The 15,739-nt window shown below is 38.6% G+C and overlaps 1 protein-coding gene across 3 annotated transcripts in view; it reads left to right on the forward strand.

The window, feature by feature from the left end:
- The window catches only part of IPPK (inositol-pentakisphosphate 2-kinase), a 30,801-nt gene that overhangs the window by 12,335 nt on the left and 2,727 nt on the right, over positions 1-15,739 (forward strand). For all 3 annotated transcript variants that reach the window (XM_067003060.1, XM_067003059.1, XM_048054984.2), the window contains 9 exons: positions 4,023-4,070; positions 7,917-8,012; positions 8,789-8,855; positions 10,729-10,850; positions 11,292-11,381; positions 12,026-12,084; positions 12,528-12,600; positions 13,590-13,869; positions 14,955-15,105. In XM_067003060.1, coding sequence (XP_066859161.1) covers positions 7,974-8,012; positions 8,789-8,855; positions 10,729-10,850; positions 11,292-11,381; positions 12,026-12,084; positions 12,528-12,600; positions 13,590-13,869; positions 14,955-15,105 — 881 coding nt within the window. In that variant the 5' untranslated portion in view covers positions 4,023-4,070; positions 7,917-7,973. The remainder of the gene's footprint in view (positions 1-4,022; positions 4,071-7,916; positions 8,013-8,788; positions 8,856-10,728; positions 10,851-11,291; positions 11,382-12,025; positions 12,085-12,527; positions 12,601-13,589; positions 13,870-14,954; positions 15,106-15,739) is intronic.

Below are 15,739 nucleotides of genomic sequence, written 5' to 3' on the forward strand. Positions count from 1 at the left end.
CAGAAGCTATGGAATTTTCCAGTGTTTAGTTTGTGTTCATCCCTCGTGTCCCACAGCGGTACCCTGGATGAGGAGACCTTTAAAATGTCATCTGTTGAGTATCATAAAGATAAGTTTTGACTGGAGTTCCTAGGCAGTGTGGAGGACATGTTTTTATTGGGTTTTATTAGTTCTCAGAGGAAGGAGCACTCCTCTGTGCAGCTGTCTTCTCTGAGATGTGACAGTGACACCTCTTTGTCCATCTGCTTCCCTCCCGTGGTGGATTCTCTGCATAGAAAATCATTGTTTTGTGTTTAAATCCCTCAAACTAAAGTTAGAATCAAAGGGCTTGTGGAACATGAATTTGGAATAGAAAATGTCAGGATAATTTATCTAGCATATATACTGCATGCAGTTCAAATGTTCTACTGCAGAAATATCAGCAAAATAGGTCCGTAGTTCATCTTTGGTGCCAGTGAAAATGTCATTTATTAGTATTTGCAGATCAGTAACTTCAAGTAGGGCTTGTATAGCAGTCCTGTTTAACTTCACTTAACCCCCACCTCTGCCTTTGACTGAAATTTAGACAGAATGCACTTTTTGTAGGTGCAATGGCTGTACACTGGCGTAAATCTACTACGACTAAGTTGCACTAAATAGCCATAGTGGTAGTAGCAAGTTTGACATTTGTAGAGCTATTTTGGGTAAGTTCTTGATAACTTTTTGGGTGGAGGAAAAGAATCACAGAATGGCTGAGGTTGGAAGGGACCTCCAAAGATCATCTAGTCCAACCCCCCTGCCGAGCAGGGTCACCCCAAGCACGTTGCGCAGGATGGCATCCAGGCGGGTTTTGAAGATCTCCAGAGAAAGAGACTCCACGGTCTCTCTGGGCATCCTGTCCCGGTGCTCTGTCACCCTCCCAGTAGAGAAGTGCCCTCCCGTATTCAGCTGGAACCTCCCGTGCTTCAGTTTGTGCCTGACACCAAATGCTCTAAATTAGTCAGTTTTTATTGTATAAAGAAATTCTGCAACATTTTCGGGTATTGTCTTGTAAAAGTCGGAGGAGCAGCTTCATCCCTTCATCTCCTTAAGCAGTAGTAGGTGGTGGTGGTGGCGGTGTGTCTAATTGATTGCAACGAGTTATTTGGCGTTAATTGTAGGAAAGATTTGTGACCAGTCTTTGAGAGTGTTTTCCCCCTGTAGTTCACAACTGGAAGCTCACGACTTTTATACAAACAACTCTAAAGCTCTTCTGGGTTTTATTGTTCTGCTTGTACAGCACATGCCTTCATCACATAAGTATGTTGACAGCAGAGGATAGCAGAGAGGTTAATAACTTTCTGTTGTAAAATTGCGTGCAGTGCTCACGGAAGCACCGGTGAGGTTCCAGGCACCGCAACTTAGGAGATGCTGTGGAGGGAGGGAGGGGGCGGGAGGGGCGGGTCCTCTTGGGACTTAGTTGTTCCCTCAAGGGGTTTGGTTCCTACCAGAAGACCTCGCGTATGTGAACACCAGTTGGTGACCAACTAGATAAGAATCTTTTCCTGTTATACTGGGCAGTTGCAGAACCAGATATCAGAGAAATGTTTTGCCTCTACGGAAGAAGATGTCACTTGTTCTGGTTAGAATAACAGTAATGTAATAACAAATGACGTGAGCCTGGTGACTTGGAAAAGCAGAAGCTGAGGTGGTGTTTCCCAGGCTTTATGTTTGGACAGGCCAATTCTTCATGTTCTTGTACAGAAGCTTACTCAAAAGCCGTGTGAGCTGAGGTGGTAGAGTAGAAGTAAAATACATAAATACATGTCGTTGTTGTTGTTGATGTTGTTTTTTGCAAATTTTCCTGTTTCTTGCACAGGCACTATCTCTTAAACAGATTTTGTTAATAATGTAACGAGAGTGAAAGTCAAAAGTGCCTCAGTGATGCAAACTAGTTCTGTTTATTTTTATTTAATTTTAATTTTTATTTTTTCCTGAAGCATGAAGTATCAGGATTATAGAGTTGTCCCAGTTGTGTTTAACTTGTGAAAACTCCCCCTCTCAGGAGGCCTGCAGAGTAGCTTGGTCTTAAGAGAAAGAAGTTTAAAAGATATTTCCAAAAAATTTTAGTCCAATATCAAATACCGGTCTGTGAAGGAATAAATGTAATTTTTTTTTTAATCCTGGCTTCATGGTGCAACTGCCTAATCCAAAGTGCCTAGATTGATGCCAGTCATATTTTGTTATTTTGGCTTAACTGCAAGCAGTGTTTGGATTTCTTTAAGTAAAATTGAAATAATAGCTATAGTAACTGCTTTAGAGAAGAAAAATTACTGCAGATGATCATTAGACTTTCTGGGGACCAAGACCAGCAACTCGTTTTTTCCCAAGATACGTTAAGACAAAAGTTGTGTGTGCATGCACACACGCATTTGTCTTCTCCAGTGACTTCTTTCAGCACATTTTTGCAGCCCCTCTTACAGCTTCTCTCTTTATTGGCAAGCATCAACTTTTAGTTATGATGTAAAAGACAAGCAATTGTTTCACGGTAGGGTGCCAAAGAAGTATTTGCCTTTCAGCAGATGTTTAAGGCTGAAGTCTCACGTTGCTGGGCCTTGATGCAGTGCCCTTCTAGAGCGTGGAGCAATTGTTAAAATCCCGAGGTGCTCTGTGAGAGGCAGCTTTCTGTACCCTTGCTGCTCCCACTCACACTGAGCTGCCTCTAACAACTGGCCACGTTGGGCTGTAACTCCAGCATGGTAATGGGCTCCGGTGGGAATGTTTGTTACCAGTTACCAAACTGCTGTGTTTTCATGCAAGAATTTTGCTTAAATTCTTTATTTGAAGAATAAGGGCAGTCATATTTGATATTCTGATGGCTGTTGTTGCTAACTGAATGCTGAAAGTACTTACAAAGAAAGGACTGCAGGATTGTTTTTTAATAAAAGAAAAAATTGCAGAGTTTTTCCTTTGGATTCACTATTTTTTTCTAGCTTGTCTTAATTCTTCAAAAGATGTGTAGCCTCTTGATGTGTCATGTGTTACTTTTTCCTACTTTAATGCATTGATTTTTTTTTCTCGATTTTGTAGCCTGGTTTTTTGTTTGTCTGGTTTCTTGGTTTTTTTTTTGTTTGTTTGTTTTTTTTCTCATCTTTTTGTCTGTATGGGACTGCTATTCAATTAACTTAACACTTTGGTGGTAAATAGTGCATTGATGAAAATAGTGTTAAACATTGTAAGGGCTTATGGGGGTATATATAGGGAATGAAATTTGGGGAACATTAGGGTTTAGTTGATCCAATCCTCAAAGTGTGAAGAGTAGCACCAGCTTCCTAAGAAATCTGTTCTCTTCTGGATTTGGCCCTTCATTTGCATGCAGATAAGCATGTTCTATCTTTGATGTTCAATCCTTAAAGCATTTAAGATAACAGACAAAAAACCTTATGGCAACAACTGCACACAGGATTTGCAAGTAAAGAATCAGTTGAATGAATCAGTAATGCAATAGCATGAAAAAGATTCCCCTGATATTTTCAGTGGTAATAATTCTCAGTACTAATATCAATAGTATCAGTAGAGCTGTGTAGCTATTGCTGCTAACTAAAAGGTATCTCCTTAAAATCAGCACAGTGTTACAAAGTGTTATAACCATATATTTTAGTAGTTTTTTTCCAAAGACCTTTTGGGCAAAAACAATAGGGTGTTTTTCTGTATTTTTGTTTGATGCTGTGTTTTTACAGGCAGTCAAAATTGACACAGCAGACTTTCAGTGATAGAAGCTAAGGGAGTGTTCTCCCTTTTACAGTTGGTGACAGGAAATAGAGTGGCTGCCTTGTTAAGGTCAATAGAGGAGGTCGTGGCAAATCTGGGAGCAGAAGTTGATGTACTTGATTTCAAGTTGAGTGAATCAACCCTTTAAAATGCCTTTTTTTTCTTTTTTTTTTTTTCCCCAGTGTCTTAGATGAGCTAGATTGGGGAATCAGACATTTGTGGTGTTCAGATGAAATTTACTTTGATGCGCTTAAATACTAATGAAATCAATATTCTTTCCCATCTTTCTTTAGCGCTGTGTGGTGCTGCGGTTTTTGAAGTCTCCCCCAAACCAGAATAAGGTAAGATTCAACATGTACTGGTGATAAAAGCCCCCAGGTAAGCTTAAAAAAAAAAAAAACCCATCTGAGGAGAGATAGGAAACCTGCAAAAGAACTGCGACCGACAGGAGTAAGAAAAAGGGGACGTTTCGAAATGTGCTTGCGTTTCAGGAGTTTTGGCAACAGAAGGAAATTTGAGGTCTTCTTACGTAACTAAGATTATGTGACTGCTGATACCATGACCTTTGTGGGGGTCAAATTTTAAGACGGCAGTGAATGTGTAGAAGGTATGGTTTTTGTAAGGATGTCTGTGGCAATGGGGACAGTGTTAATGTTGCTTATCGACCTGTGGGAGTGCAGTGGTGCTGCAGGAAATACTGCAAGAACGGCCATTGTCACTGGGCGACTTCAATGCCCTATCTGTTGCAGAAAGAGCAGAGCAGGACACAGCCTCCATTTTCTTGGACTGTGGCACAAGATTTTTCTGCTTGAGAAAGGAACTGAAGGGGGTTACCTTAGATTTGCTTTAAAAGGGATAAAAAAACATCAAGAATCAAAGGTGATGGGTAAAAATGAAGTGTCAGCACAGTGCTCCCACAGAAAAAATAAAAGAGCAAAAGAGGCAGGAGGTTCAAATTCTGCCGTTTCTCTAACCTAGTGAGTAGTCTTTATGGCACATTACTTGAGAGATGCGGGGAATGGCTTGAATACAAAGCAGTCTATGGCTCTTTATTTAAAGAACGAAACACATGAGGTACCAGCATTTATTTATTTGTTTAGTCTGAAGATATTCTTGCATCCTAATTGTTTTTTAAAAATTGACATGTCAGGAAGAAATTGCAATGGAAGCTAGGAAGTAACTTCACATTTAGGTATCTCAGAATTGAAGTTGATGATACTTCTGTGAACTTCTTTGGTGTGCATGTAGGTTTCTGGATTGGAATAGTGAAACACAAGGGAAAATGGCTTGGGCATGCTGTTCTTTTACTTCTTGAACAGTGCACAGATTCTTGAGGTTTTTTTCTCCTGCATAATCAGATGAATAAAATTGCTCAGAATCCCACCAAGCGTAGAGATACATCGCAGCAGGTGTTCCTCTGGGTTGTATCTGATGTAGCAATGAGTGCGGCCCTACAGAAGCAGAGTTTTGGGACAAACTTGGACAGAGCAATGTGACAGCAATACAGAAGAATGTTTTTTAGGTGTAACTTATATTCCTGTCTAGTGCCAGATCAGTTAGGATCTAAGGTGATACATTTCTGCATGTGACATTGTAGCTCATCCAGTGTAAACAACTCTGAAAGAACCAGCTGAAGCAAAGTACCTCCTAGTAAGGGGCATACTGAAATTCAGATGTGCATCTCAGTCTCTGCTGTTTAACTCCTTTGGAAAAGGTTTTATAAAAAAAGTCCAAGTACTGCTGTGCATTTATGACTACATAATTTACATAATTTAGTAGTCAAACAAGGTGATATTATCACAAATTATAATTTTATTGTTATAATTAAGTGTTTGAATGAAAAGTACTGATAATAAATAATATAACTGGGGATTACATTTCTTGAGTAGAATACCAAGTGTCAGGACTCATGGAATGGCTTCAATGGCATGTTGCTAATTTTAGTGTACATGAGTCTTTTGTACGAGTGGATGTTTGCCTTTTTATTATGTGGAACCTCTGAGATTTGGCGTTTTTGGCTAAATGAACTGGCAGGAATGGTGGGTCCTTCAAAGTTTTTCATCTTTGTGTTTTTTAATGTTAAAAGGTGGTGCTCCAGTAGTTTGTTAGTTGGTTTTTATTTCTTGTTTGCAGCGTTCCCAGTACACTTACTGTTAAGGGGATGTGAGCAGGTGTCAAAGCAGGCTGAGTGCAGAGGGCAGAGGAACAGGGACGTACCCAGCGCTGCTCTCTGCCTTGTGTGGGGAGCAGTGAAGGAGCTCAGGCTGTTGGCAGCCACCTCTCGTGGATGTAGGTGTGCGCAGCACTCGTGATGGGTGCTGGCCTTCCTGCAGAACGCAGGCTGAGCAATGCTGCTTTAAAAATAGGCTTTTTCGTACCCGTGTGGGTGGTCTGCTCACTTGTTGCCTATTAATTATTGTCTCTTAAAGGCACTTCTTTAGACCAGATGACTGCAGCTGAGAAAGTTACTCAGGCACCATCAGTGTGTGTTTTGTTGTAAAACTCAAGCAGTGGAAGATTGCCTGTTCTGAGGAGGCTCCAAGCTTATTTTGGCTCTCTTAAAGGGATTCAGGGAGAGCTGTTCTGAGAAATAACTCCACGTACAGTATGCCAGGCATTTTAAAGAATTAGTGCTGTCCTGGCCTTTATAGAATGATAGAAATGCTGTGCAAGTGTTCGGAGAAAATTTGACTTCTCCTACTTGCTGCAAAGGATTTTTTATCTTTATTTTTTTTGTAGCGCACTCCATAATAAAGTAACAGTATGTAGTACTGTGTGCTACTGAAGTAAAGGGCTGGAGTACTGCAGCAACATACAGTAGCAGCCTCTCATTCTGTGAAGTGTTGCGGTGTACTGCAGTGTTGTGAATTGCTGTTTCAGTCTGGAAAATTAATTCCGCTAAGGGAAGAGTATTAAACTTGGTATTAAACAGTCTCAGCAGGCCTGAATTATGGTAACAAAATAATCTGAGTTATGCAATTGGTGTAAATTTGTTAGGTAACCCTTCCTGGTGGAAAAAAAAATCTACCTATTGTAATGGCATTATACAATAAAGTTAATAAAATTGCCTGATTAGTGATGGTCTGCTTTATCCTCCTTACACATTTAATTCGTGCTGGATGTTGTTTTTCCCTGGTTCTCCCTCCAGTCTTTGTCATTGCCTGAGTGAAGTCCTCCTAGCATTTTATTTTCTCTTACTCTGCTCTGTAGTGCAGAGTACAAAACTTATTTTTTTTCTCCTGTTGATATTTTTTTTTCCCTCTGTGATTTTCTAGCTGGGACATCAGTGTTGCACTTCCTCTTCTTCTACTGTAACGTAATCCCAGGAGCACATCTGTATGGTTCAGTGCTTTGTAGTGTAGGCAAAGGAGTGTTTTTCCAGAAAAAGATACAGGAAGGGAGCTTGGAGGTTGTAGTACCAATAGAATAGTGTGCAGAGAACCAGAGTATGCTAAAGTACCGGGGATGTGATCATACTGTAAAGCTTCTCTTGTACGGGCCCTCTGCTGCCTCTCTGGGGTGCAGAAGTCTGTCCAAGCGAGGCTGCGCCAATGTGGCCATCCTGCTGCTGGTACTCAGGCAGCTTTGTTTCTGTCTAGCTTGGCATTTTTATCTTGTGGAAGAACTTTGGTGTTTCCTTATAGACGCACAGCGTAAAATCAATGGAAGATGGTGCTATACTAAGAGTTTTCATTGTCTAGGGCAGCATTTGGGACAGGTAACAAGCTTTGTTTGTGCAAAGGTTTGGGACTTAGCTCAGTCTTTTGGGCCATTCTCTTCTGAACCTCCAAGTGAAGTATTCTGTAGGACACACAGCCTCTCCTGAACTCAACCTGTTGGTGAAGAGGCTTGCTGTGTCTCTACTTTTACTTACAGATCTTTGAACTGTTGAGGACTAATAATAGATCTTGAGTAATCTCCCCACCTTCCACTTTTTTTAATTTTCTCTGTCCTTTTTTCCTCTGAAACATAAGTTGAATAATCATCTTCTCTGACTGTTTTTGTGGCCATCCCAGCCTCTTAAAGAGCAGTGGGGAAACAAATGTAGCGCAAGTTGTGTGTGTCCGTTTAATTTCAACATGTACTGACTTAATTGGTTTGCTAAGTCTATGACTAGTACGCGTATGTATCCTTGAGTGTTGTTTATCATTATTTCATAATTTAATTACTACGATTCTTTCTTCCAGACTTCAGAGGAAATACTACACCATCTGCAAAACATCGTAGACTTTGGAAAACATGTCATGAAGCAGTTCTTTGGGGAGAATTATGTTCACCATGGGGTAAGTGCTTTATTCTTAAAATAAATGGCTTATGCATTGTAAACTATGCAGTCTTTTCAGGAACACTGAATGCCACTGAAAGCAATTAATAGGGTTTACAGATTTGAGCAAGCTACACACAGAAGAAGCATTTGGTTAAGAACAAAGATCCTGCTTTGTGCTGATGAGGTGATTGGATTATACTCTGTAGCTTGAGCGGTTTCAAGCTACTACTGAAAAAAAGTGGTCATTTCTTGGCCCTGTATAAGGTGAGAGGTAAGAAAGATAGATTTTGAGACTATCTTTGCAAAACAAGGGGAGGAATCTGGTTCACACAAACAGTCTAGATTTGTGTGCAGTCAGAGGTAACTTTTCCTTGCTGTATACTTCAAGGTGGAGATCTAGTTAACTGACCATCAGGTACCTGAGTGGGGAAGTTAGGGTTGGAACCTGATGGGCACAATTCTGCCTTGGAGGCGTGGGGAGTGAGACACAGGCCAGAAGTGGGACTGTTTCATTTGGGAAATGATGCAAGTTTCTTCATGAACGTTAAAGTCATCCTGAAAAATGATCTTTTTTCACGCATTTGTTAAAATTCCATTTTGTTTTCACAGTGTTGTATGTGAACTCAGGTATAGGTCTTCATATAGGCTCCCTGAGGGAGCGGCTGCTGGTTGTATAGTTTAGTATACTGCTGTTAATGTCCATTGAACTTTGGTATTCCATTTTAAGACACCCAAACTGGGTATTAATCTTTGTGTTGAAATACATATATTTACTTTTTTTTTTTTTAATAGGAAATTATTCAACTGCCTTTAGACTTCGTAAGACAGCTCTGTTTAAAGATTCAGCCAGAGAGGCCAGGTAAGTGCCCCATTAAAGGAGGGTCATTCCTTAAGCTATAAAAACATTGTGCTTAACTTTATTATAAAGTTAAAAAAGCATCATAACTCAGAACATGAGGGAACTTCTTTCAGTACCAAAACAATGAAAAGCTGAAAATTTGTTGTGGAAAAATGGGTGTGTTCCAGGCTTTAAAATTGCATCTGATAGTGGTTTCATCAAATTGGAGAAAGGGATCCACTTTAAGCCTGTGTTTGTTAATTCCTGAACAAGCTTTTTACCTTGCTCTTGAAGTCCTTTAGAAAGATCAGTGAGGGAGGTAGAAGATAAGTATTAAAATACTGTTCTCTCAAGCCTTCTTTAGAAGGCTCAGAAACTTCTGTTTTAGGAGAGTTCATTGAAGAAAGATGTGATATTAAATCCTTTGGTAAGTGTAGACAGTTCTTTGAAGCCTTTGATCCCTGGGAAAAAGTAACTTAATTTACCTATGGAAAGGGCAGGACATTCTGTATTGACTTGTTGTCACCTCTGAGAAACGGTTTCACAGCGCCAGAAACCAGCAAGGTAAGTAAATACTGTGCCTAATAAAAGTTGCTAAAGTAAAAAACAGAAGTTACAAAGCCAATGATACTTTGGTAGAAGTTAATGATAGAATTAAGTTACTTTGTTTAAGATCATTTTGTTGAGAAAGAGAAGTTTCCTCTTGCTCATCCTAGCGAAGTACTACATGTGTTTGCAGGCTGGTGCCTACTGAGGCTTCCTTTTCTGTGATTTTTTTTTTGTTTTGTTTTCTATTGTGATATGTTTTTCAGAATGGGCTTTTTTTTTTTTAGGAACAGATGCTGTTAACTGAACGCATGTATTCTCTGTCTTTTTAGCAACAGAGATATTTGAAAAACTAGGATTGTATGTTCTCATTAAATTTGAATTAAAATCTCACAGACCTTTCTCTGTCCTGTTACCTTTCCCTGAAGGTGTGTGGAGGGAGTTTATTTCAAGGCTTTAATCTATGTAATTCCTTGTAACCTTAGTCTGAAACCTTTTTGCTTGCTTGTTTTTTTTTGTTTTTTTTTTTTTTCCTCAAGACTGTTTATCTGGACTGTATTCAAAAATACTATTTTTGAGTGGTCTGAATAGAAGAAATTCTTGCTATAAACTATCATAGAGTCAGGAATCCTCCTTTAAGGAGGAGGAACCTAACTTTTGTTTCTGTTATGTTGCTTTTGTCCTATTTATTATTTTGTTGTAAACGCTGCAATGTTAGGGAGACTGGTTCTCCTTGAGAGGTGGTTCTTCAGTTAATTGCTTCCTATCAGTTTTTTTTTTTTTTAGTACATTGCATGTGGATTTCAAGCCTGGGACAAATGTTTGAAACCTTGCAGAAGCACTACATGCAAACTGAGGAACTGAGCTAAGCCACCTGTGGATTCTGTTTAGATTTTACACTTTCTCCTCAACTTCTGCCTGTCACTGTTGATATGCCTGTCCATTTCCACGAGCCCAGGGATGGTAGCTACTGCATGCAATTTTAGTAAGCAAACATGAGATCATGTCTTTGAATACCTTGGCCACTCCTTTGCTGTTTCAGGCCTCACATTGCTAAGTTTCTTAGGATGAGCTGGAAATGGGCCATAAAAAGCAGCTCTTGAAGCACTCTTTATGACACTTCGGAGGAAAGAGAAAATGGGTGTTGCTAATGGGAAGGCCAGATCTATGCAAGTGCATAATTGGCTAAATCCTGCTAAACTGTGTCCTGCCTTTGTGTTGTTTTTTTTTGTGTGTGTGTGTTTTGTTTCGTTTCTTTCTTCCCCCAACTGCTGAACAACATAACTACAGTGTAAAATAAACATCCACACACTTAATTTTCTTGGTGGTGTTTTTTTTTTCTCTCTAGAGTCTCGCTGTGATAAAGATATGGACACACTTAGTGGTTATGCAATGTGCCTTCCTAATCTTACCAGGCTGCAGACCTATCGCTTTGTGGAACATCGGCCAATCCTCTGCATAGAGATTAAGGTATTGAATAGGAGAAAATCCTTCTGTTTTTTTTTTTTTTTGTCTTTTTGTTCGTTTACAGTTTTTAAGCGTGTACTGACCAGACCAGATTTGAAGAAATGCAGCAGTGGAATATGGCATAGCTCCCTGCTTTTGCTGTGACCCATAGGATAAAATATCATACCCACTCCCTCCCCAAATTCCTGATCTTTTGAAACGTGGTAAATTCCCAGATATCAGTAGGCTTCTTTTGTAGGCCACAGCAATTTTGCATGTCCTTATTTCTTCTATGAGTACTCTAAAATTGGGAATAATATACAGTGACATATATAAAACGTTTAAGTATTAGGTGTTGCTTTATAATTTTTTTCTGTGTAAATGCTTGGAAGATTTGCATATTGTGTGCCCTTTGTATAAAGAAATGCATTTCTATTTGTAATCATTTTTGTTTGTTTGTTTTAGCCGAAGTGTGGCTTCATTCCTTTTTCCAGCCATGTTTCACAGGAGATAAAGCACAAGGTGTGTCGTTACTGTATGCATCAGCATCTAAAGGTAATTTTTTTTTGGTCTTCATCCTGCTTTCTTTTGACAGCACTGTGTTTTATTCACAGTTCTAATCTTATTTCATGTTGAAACTTGCATATCGTTGCTTAAACCTCTGATATGACTAACAATGGGAGGTGGATGTGCATTTGAGTTGCTGGGCGTGAATCTGTTTAGTGAGAGATGGAAAAAGTTCTGTGGGAAGTTGGAAGCAAACAAATACAATATTAGTCTTTGGGGACTATTGAAGCTGTTGATTAGGTAAATTCCTATGTCAAATCTCCTCTCAAATAGAGCTCAGTGAATGCATAGTGGCATCCCATACCCTATGTATGTATGTATGTACCCAAAGCAACATGTAACATGTGGAATGTATTTGAGCAATGTCCATTATGTGTCTGAAATCATATAACTGTGCCTTATTGGAATTTAATGTGACCTTTTTTCCTGCTTTCCATTTGTGAATGCAGTTTGAGTGATTTGAGGTAAATATGACAATGAAGACACTTAGTAGTCATGAGCTGTATGTCCAAGGGGTGTAAATGTCATGGGACTTCTGAAGAGAGGATATTAGTGCCACACACCTGCCTTAAAATAACTGAGAACAGTTATTACAGAAAGTGATTAACAAGAGTAGTTTTGCTTTTCAACAGGTAGCAAATGGAAAATGGAAGCGACCAAGTAAATATTGCCCATTGGATCTCTTCTCAGGGTAAGGAGTTGTGTGACTTGATTGTGCTTTTGCCAAAAAAAAAATAAATCCATTGTAGATTTCTTTCTCAGATTACTTTAAGTTTCCCAGTAGCATTAAAAATGATTAATGCCTGCTTGTCTGACTTTCACAGTGAGTATTTCTGGTGCTATATGCCTCTTAACACCTATTTCAGGAATCAGAGTTCCTTAATTAATGCAACAGTACCTTCTGCTACATAACATGAAACCTCAGAAGTGTTTTAATTTACCCAGATTTAAAATTCTAATTTCCAATAGTTACTTGTCTTTGCAGTGACTTTAGCGTGAGTAACAATGCTTAATGGGCGTGTTCACTTCAGGTGCCCTGTTCTGACTTAGAGTCCTCCAGGCATAGGTGTAAATATCTAATGGTGGTGATAAAACATTCTTGGATGTTTATTTGCTTTTTTTCCCCCCGCCTAGAAATAAACAAAGAATGCACTTTGCTTTGAAGAGCTTATTACAGGAGGCACAGAACAACTTGAAAATATTTAAGGTAAGCAATCAAATCCGTCTGTCTTGCCTTTTTTTTTTTTTGCCTTTGTTAAGCAACTTGACTTCAGCACCTGAACAGTCAAGATACTGCTTAATTGGCACCAACGGACCATGAAGTAGAAGAGAATGGACAAATGGAAAAATCCTTAGTTAGATTTCAAGTTAGGACAGGTAAATAAGAGTTTCCCAGAACTAATTAGTTGGAATGAATCACCAAGGAACAACTAATAGAAAAAGACTTTCAAAGATGACCATTTTAAAACTTGGTATGCCTCAGGACCAGGAAGGTAGAGAACTTCGCATGTTGCTACAAGTATTTTTGGAAATTACAACAATCATGCAAGTCAAATGCACAGCATGCCTCACTGAAGAAGTAGAGAGTCACCTTTTTATGTGGAAGTAATGTAGGGAAAATATAAAGCAGTAAGTGATGGATTATGTGGATTTTCAGATTAATTCTAAGAAATAAAATTATTTTCAATTTATTCAAGTATTAAACCAACTACTTGAATTACTTAAAGTTGTATGAACTGTCCTATTTTACTATTAGACTGCAGGTAAATATCATGATTTTTCTGTCCCTTTTTATTATAGCTTTCCTTTTCCTATTTGGCTTTTAAAAGAAGGTTGTTTAACATTGCACTTTTTCACTATTGACATTATTCAAAAAGAAGAAATAGGAAAACTAGCTAAGTATCATTTCACTTCTGTTGTTCTGATTACTTACAGTTTATTAAGTTGAGTAAGTAGCATGTGACTTAAATGGCTTGTTTTATTTCTGGTCCTAATTCAAAGGTTGTTACCTGGGGTATCTGAGTAAACTTAAAGAGGGCAAATTTGTAAGAGATTGGGAATGGGTGTATTTGTATGTATACTGTTATACTAACTCTTTCATGTGTTATTCAAAAACATTAAATCTGATACTTTGATTAACTAAGTATGAGTAACTGCATTTCATGAAGTGTCTCAATCTCTCTTTTTCATTTGTAGAACGGGGAACTAATTTATGGCTGTAAAGATGATCAGGAATGTGTATCTGACTGGAACGAACTTGCTCGTCACTTAAAACCTTTCTTTTTCCCTTCAAATGGATTGGTCAGTGGACCACACTGTACAAGGACAATTGTTAAAGAACTAATCCATGTTATAACTATGACGCTACTAAGTAGTACTGATGCCTGCAGGGCAGGTGATATGAAGACAGTTCCCGTTTCACAAGGAAGAAGCTACTGTGAAGCAAGTGCTTTTAATAAGGAGCTAGTAAGAAATGGTAAGAAATAATTACTTGAACAGTGTCAATAACTGTTATCACATAATGATTTGGATGTTTGCCTCTCGTTTGGTCTTTAATACTGGTGTGAGAACTGAAATAGTGGGAATTTAGTGATTTCTTCTTTTAAAAAAAAAGAAGTTCTGAGCTGCATAGCGGCTAAGTAATTGTTTTTAATGTGACCTTGCAGTGAGAACTTTTAGCACTGTACCTGCTGACCGGGATAAAAATGAATTCAGAAGGTAGCGGAGATAAATTAAAGAAAATACCCATTTGAGCTGATAACAGTAATAGATTATTTTAAATGACTGGGGAACTTTTATGTTGTATGTGATGAAGTCTGGCTGCTTTTGTTGGTTTGTTACATAGCACCTGTTTCTTGCCTTTCCTTGCTCCTTCTGTCAGACTAGCCAGCTAGGGTGTAGCTCACTTTCTTTTCTTCTACTATACCACTCCTGGTAAAGAGAAGGTATGAATACTGGAGGGGAAAATGGGAAATGAGAGCTGCTGGAAGACTGTAAATCATGATACTTCCTTGTAAAGTTTGAATTGTTCAAGATGCTGCTAGTTACTCCAATTATACAAATAGCGTGCTTCTTGATCTGCTTTAAGGAAGATCTGTTTTACTGCTGGTTGCTTTTTACTGTACTGTGTGGAGAAAGAGCTATCTTACACAAATATCAAATACGATTCAATTTATACGAGAGAGACTCTGATTTGCCAGATTACTCTCTGCCAGCAGTTTGTACTGTTGAAACCAAATTTGTGGTGGCTTAAAACTCGCAAAAAATTTCTTGTAGATGTGAACAAGTAGATTGCAATGGAAGTGTTTGTTTTCATTTGAATAATTTGTAGAGTTGTATACCAAGTGTGGCATTTTACAGCCAAATATGTGCTATTTAAATGTGCAATTAAGTACAGGCACCTGTTATGTTAGTGTTTGGAAATGGAAGAGTTCTGGCTTTTTTTCTTTGACTGGTCTGAAGCATATTTGGATTTGCTTTGTAAACAAGTACGTGTGATAGCAAAATGAAGCAAAACAAAGACATCATGCTTGCCTTTTTTGAAAATATATTTTCTTCTAGGTAAACATAAATTGGAAAGCTCTGGCTTACCGAAGGATTGTCTCCTTTATAAAACCCTTCAGGCTCAGATGCTTGACATGCTGGATATTGAAGGACTCTATCCTTTGTACACTAGAGTTGAACAGTACTTAGAGGAGTTTCCTGAAGAGAGGTAAGATTTGGTGTCTTCAGTTCTGATTAAATAGCTTTGCAGACAAGACTGAATCTATGCAGATGCAACTGTTTGTTATCTTTTGGTATGTTGTATGTCACCGTCCTTAATGGTATTGCACGTTCTGAATCTCTAATTTGAAATGCCAGATAACATGGAAGACGATAATGGCATTAGATGCAGTAATAATAGCATTTTTACAGTCATTCTCAAGTTGTATTGGTCTGCCTACTACCTGCCCTTTAAAACCCTTAATTTGATATTCAGCAACAATCCAAACTGAACTTGCAGGATGTAACAGAACATTTGAAGGGATAATGGACTAATTAATATCTGCTCTTGTTCAGCCTGACCTTGTTAAGAGTAAGAATAGCTTAAAATGCCAGATCACAAGTGATCAAATCATACTTGAGACACAAGAATCTTTATCTTGCTATATATCATGCCTGGTGAACAAATATTGAATAGTGCAAGCTGCTACATTTGTTCTAAAATAAAGCTTATTGGTTGAAATAATCACTATAAAAAGCCTGAACTTTGACACTTTTTTGCATTCTTGAGGGGGCAACTTGCCTGTAATTCTGCCAGTGCTCACAAGAGGGCACTCTGGCTTCACTTACAAGATGGTGCAGCT

The sequence above is a fragment of the Anser cygnoides genome, chromosome 10, assembly GCF_040182565.1.
Source record: "Anser cygnoides isolate HZ-2024a breed goose chromosome 10, Taihu_goose_T2T_genome, whole genome shotgun sequence".
Lineage (NCBI taxonomy): Eukaryota > Metazoa > Chordata > Aves > Anseriformes > Anatidae > Anser > Anser cygnoides.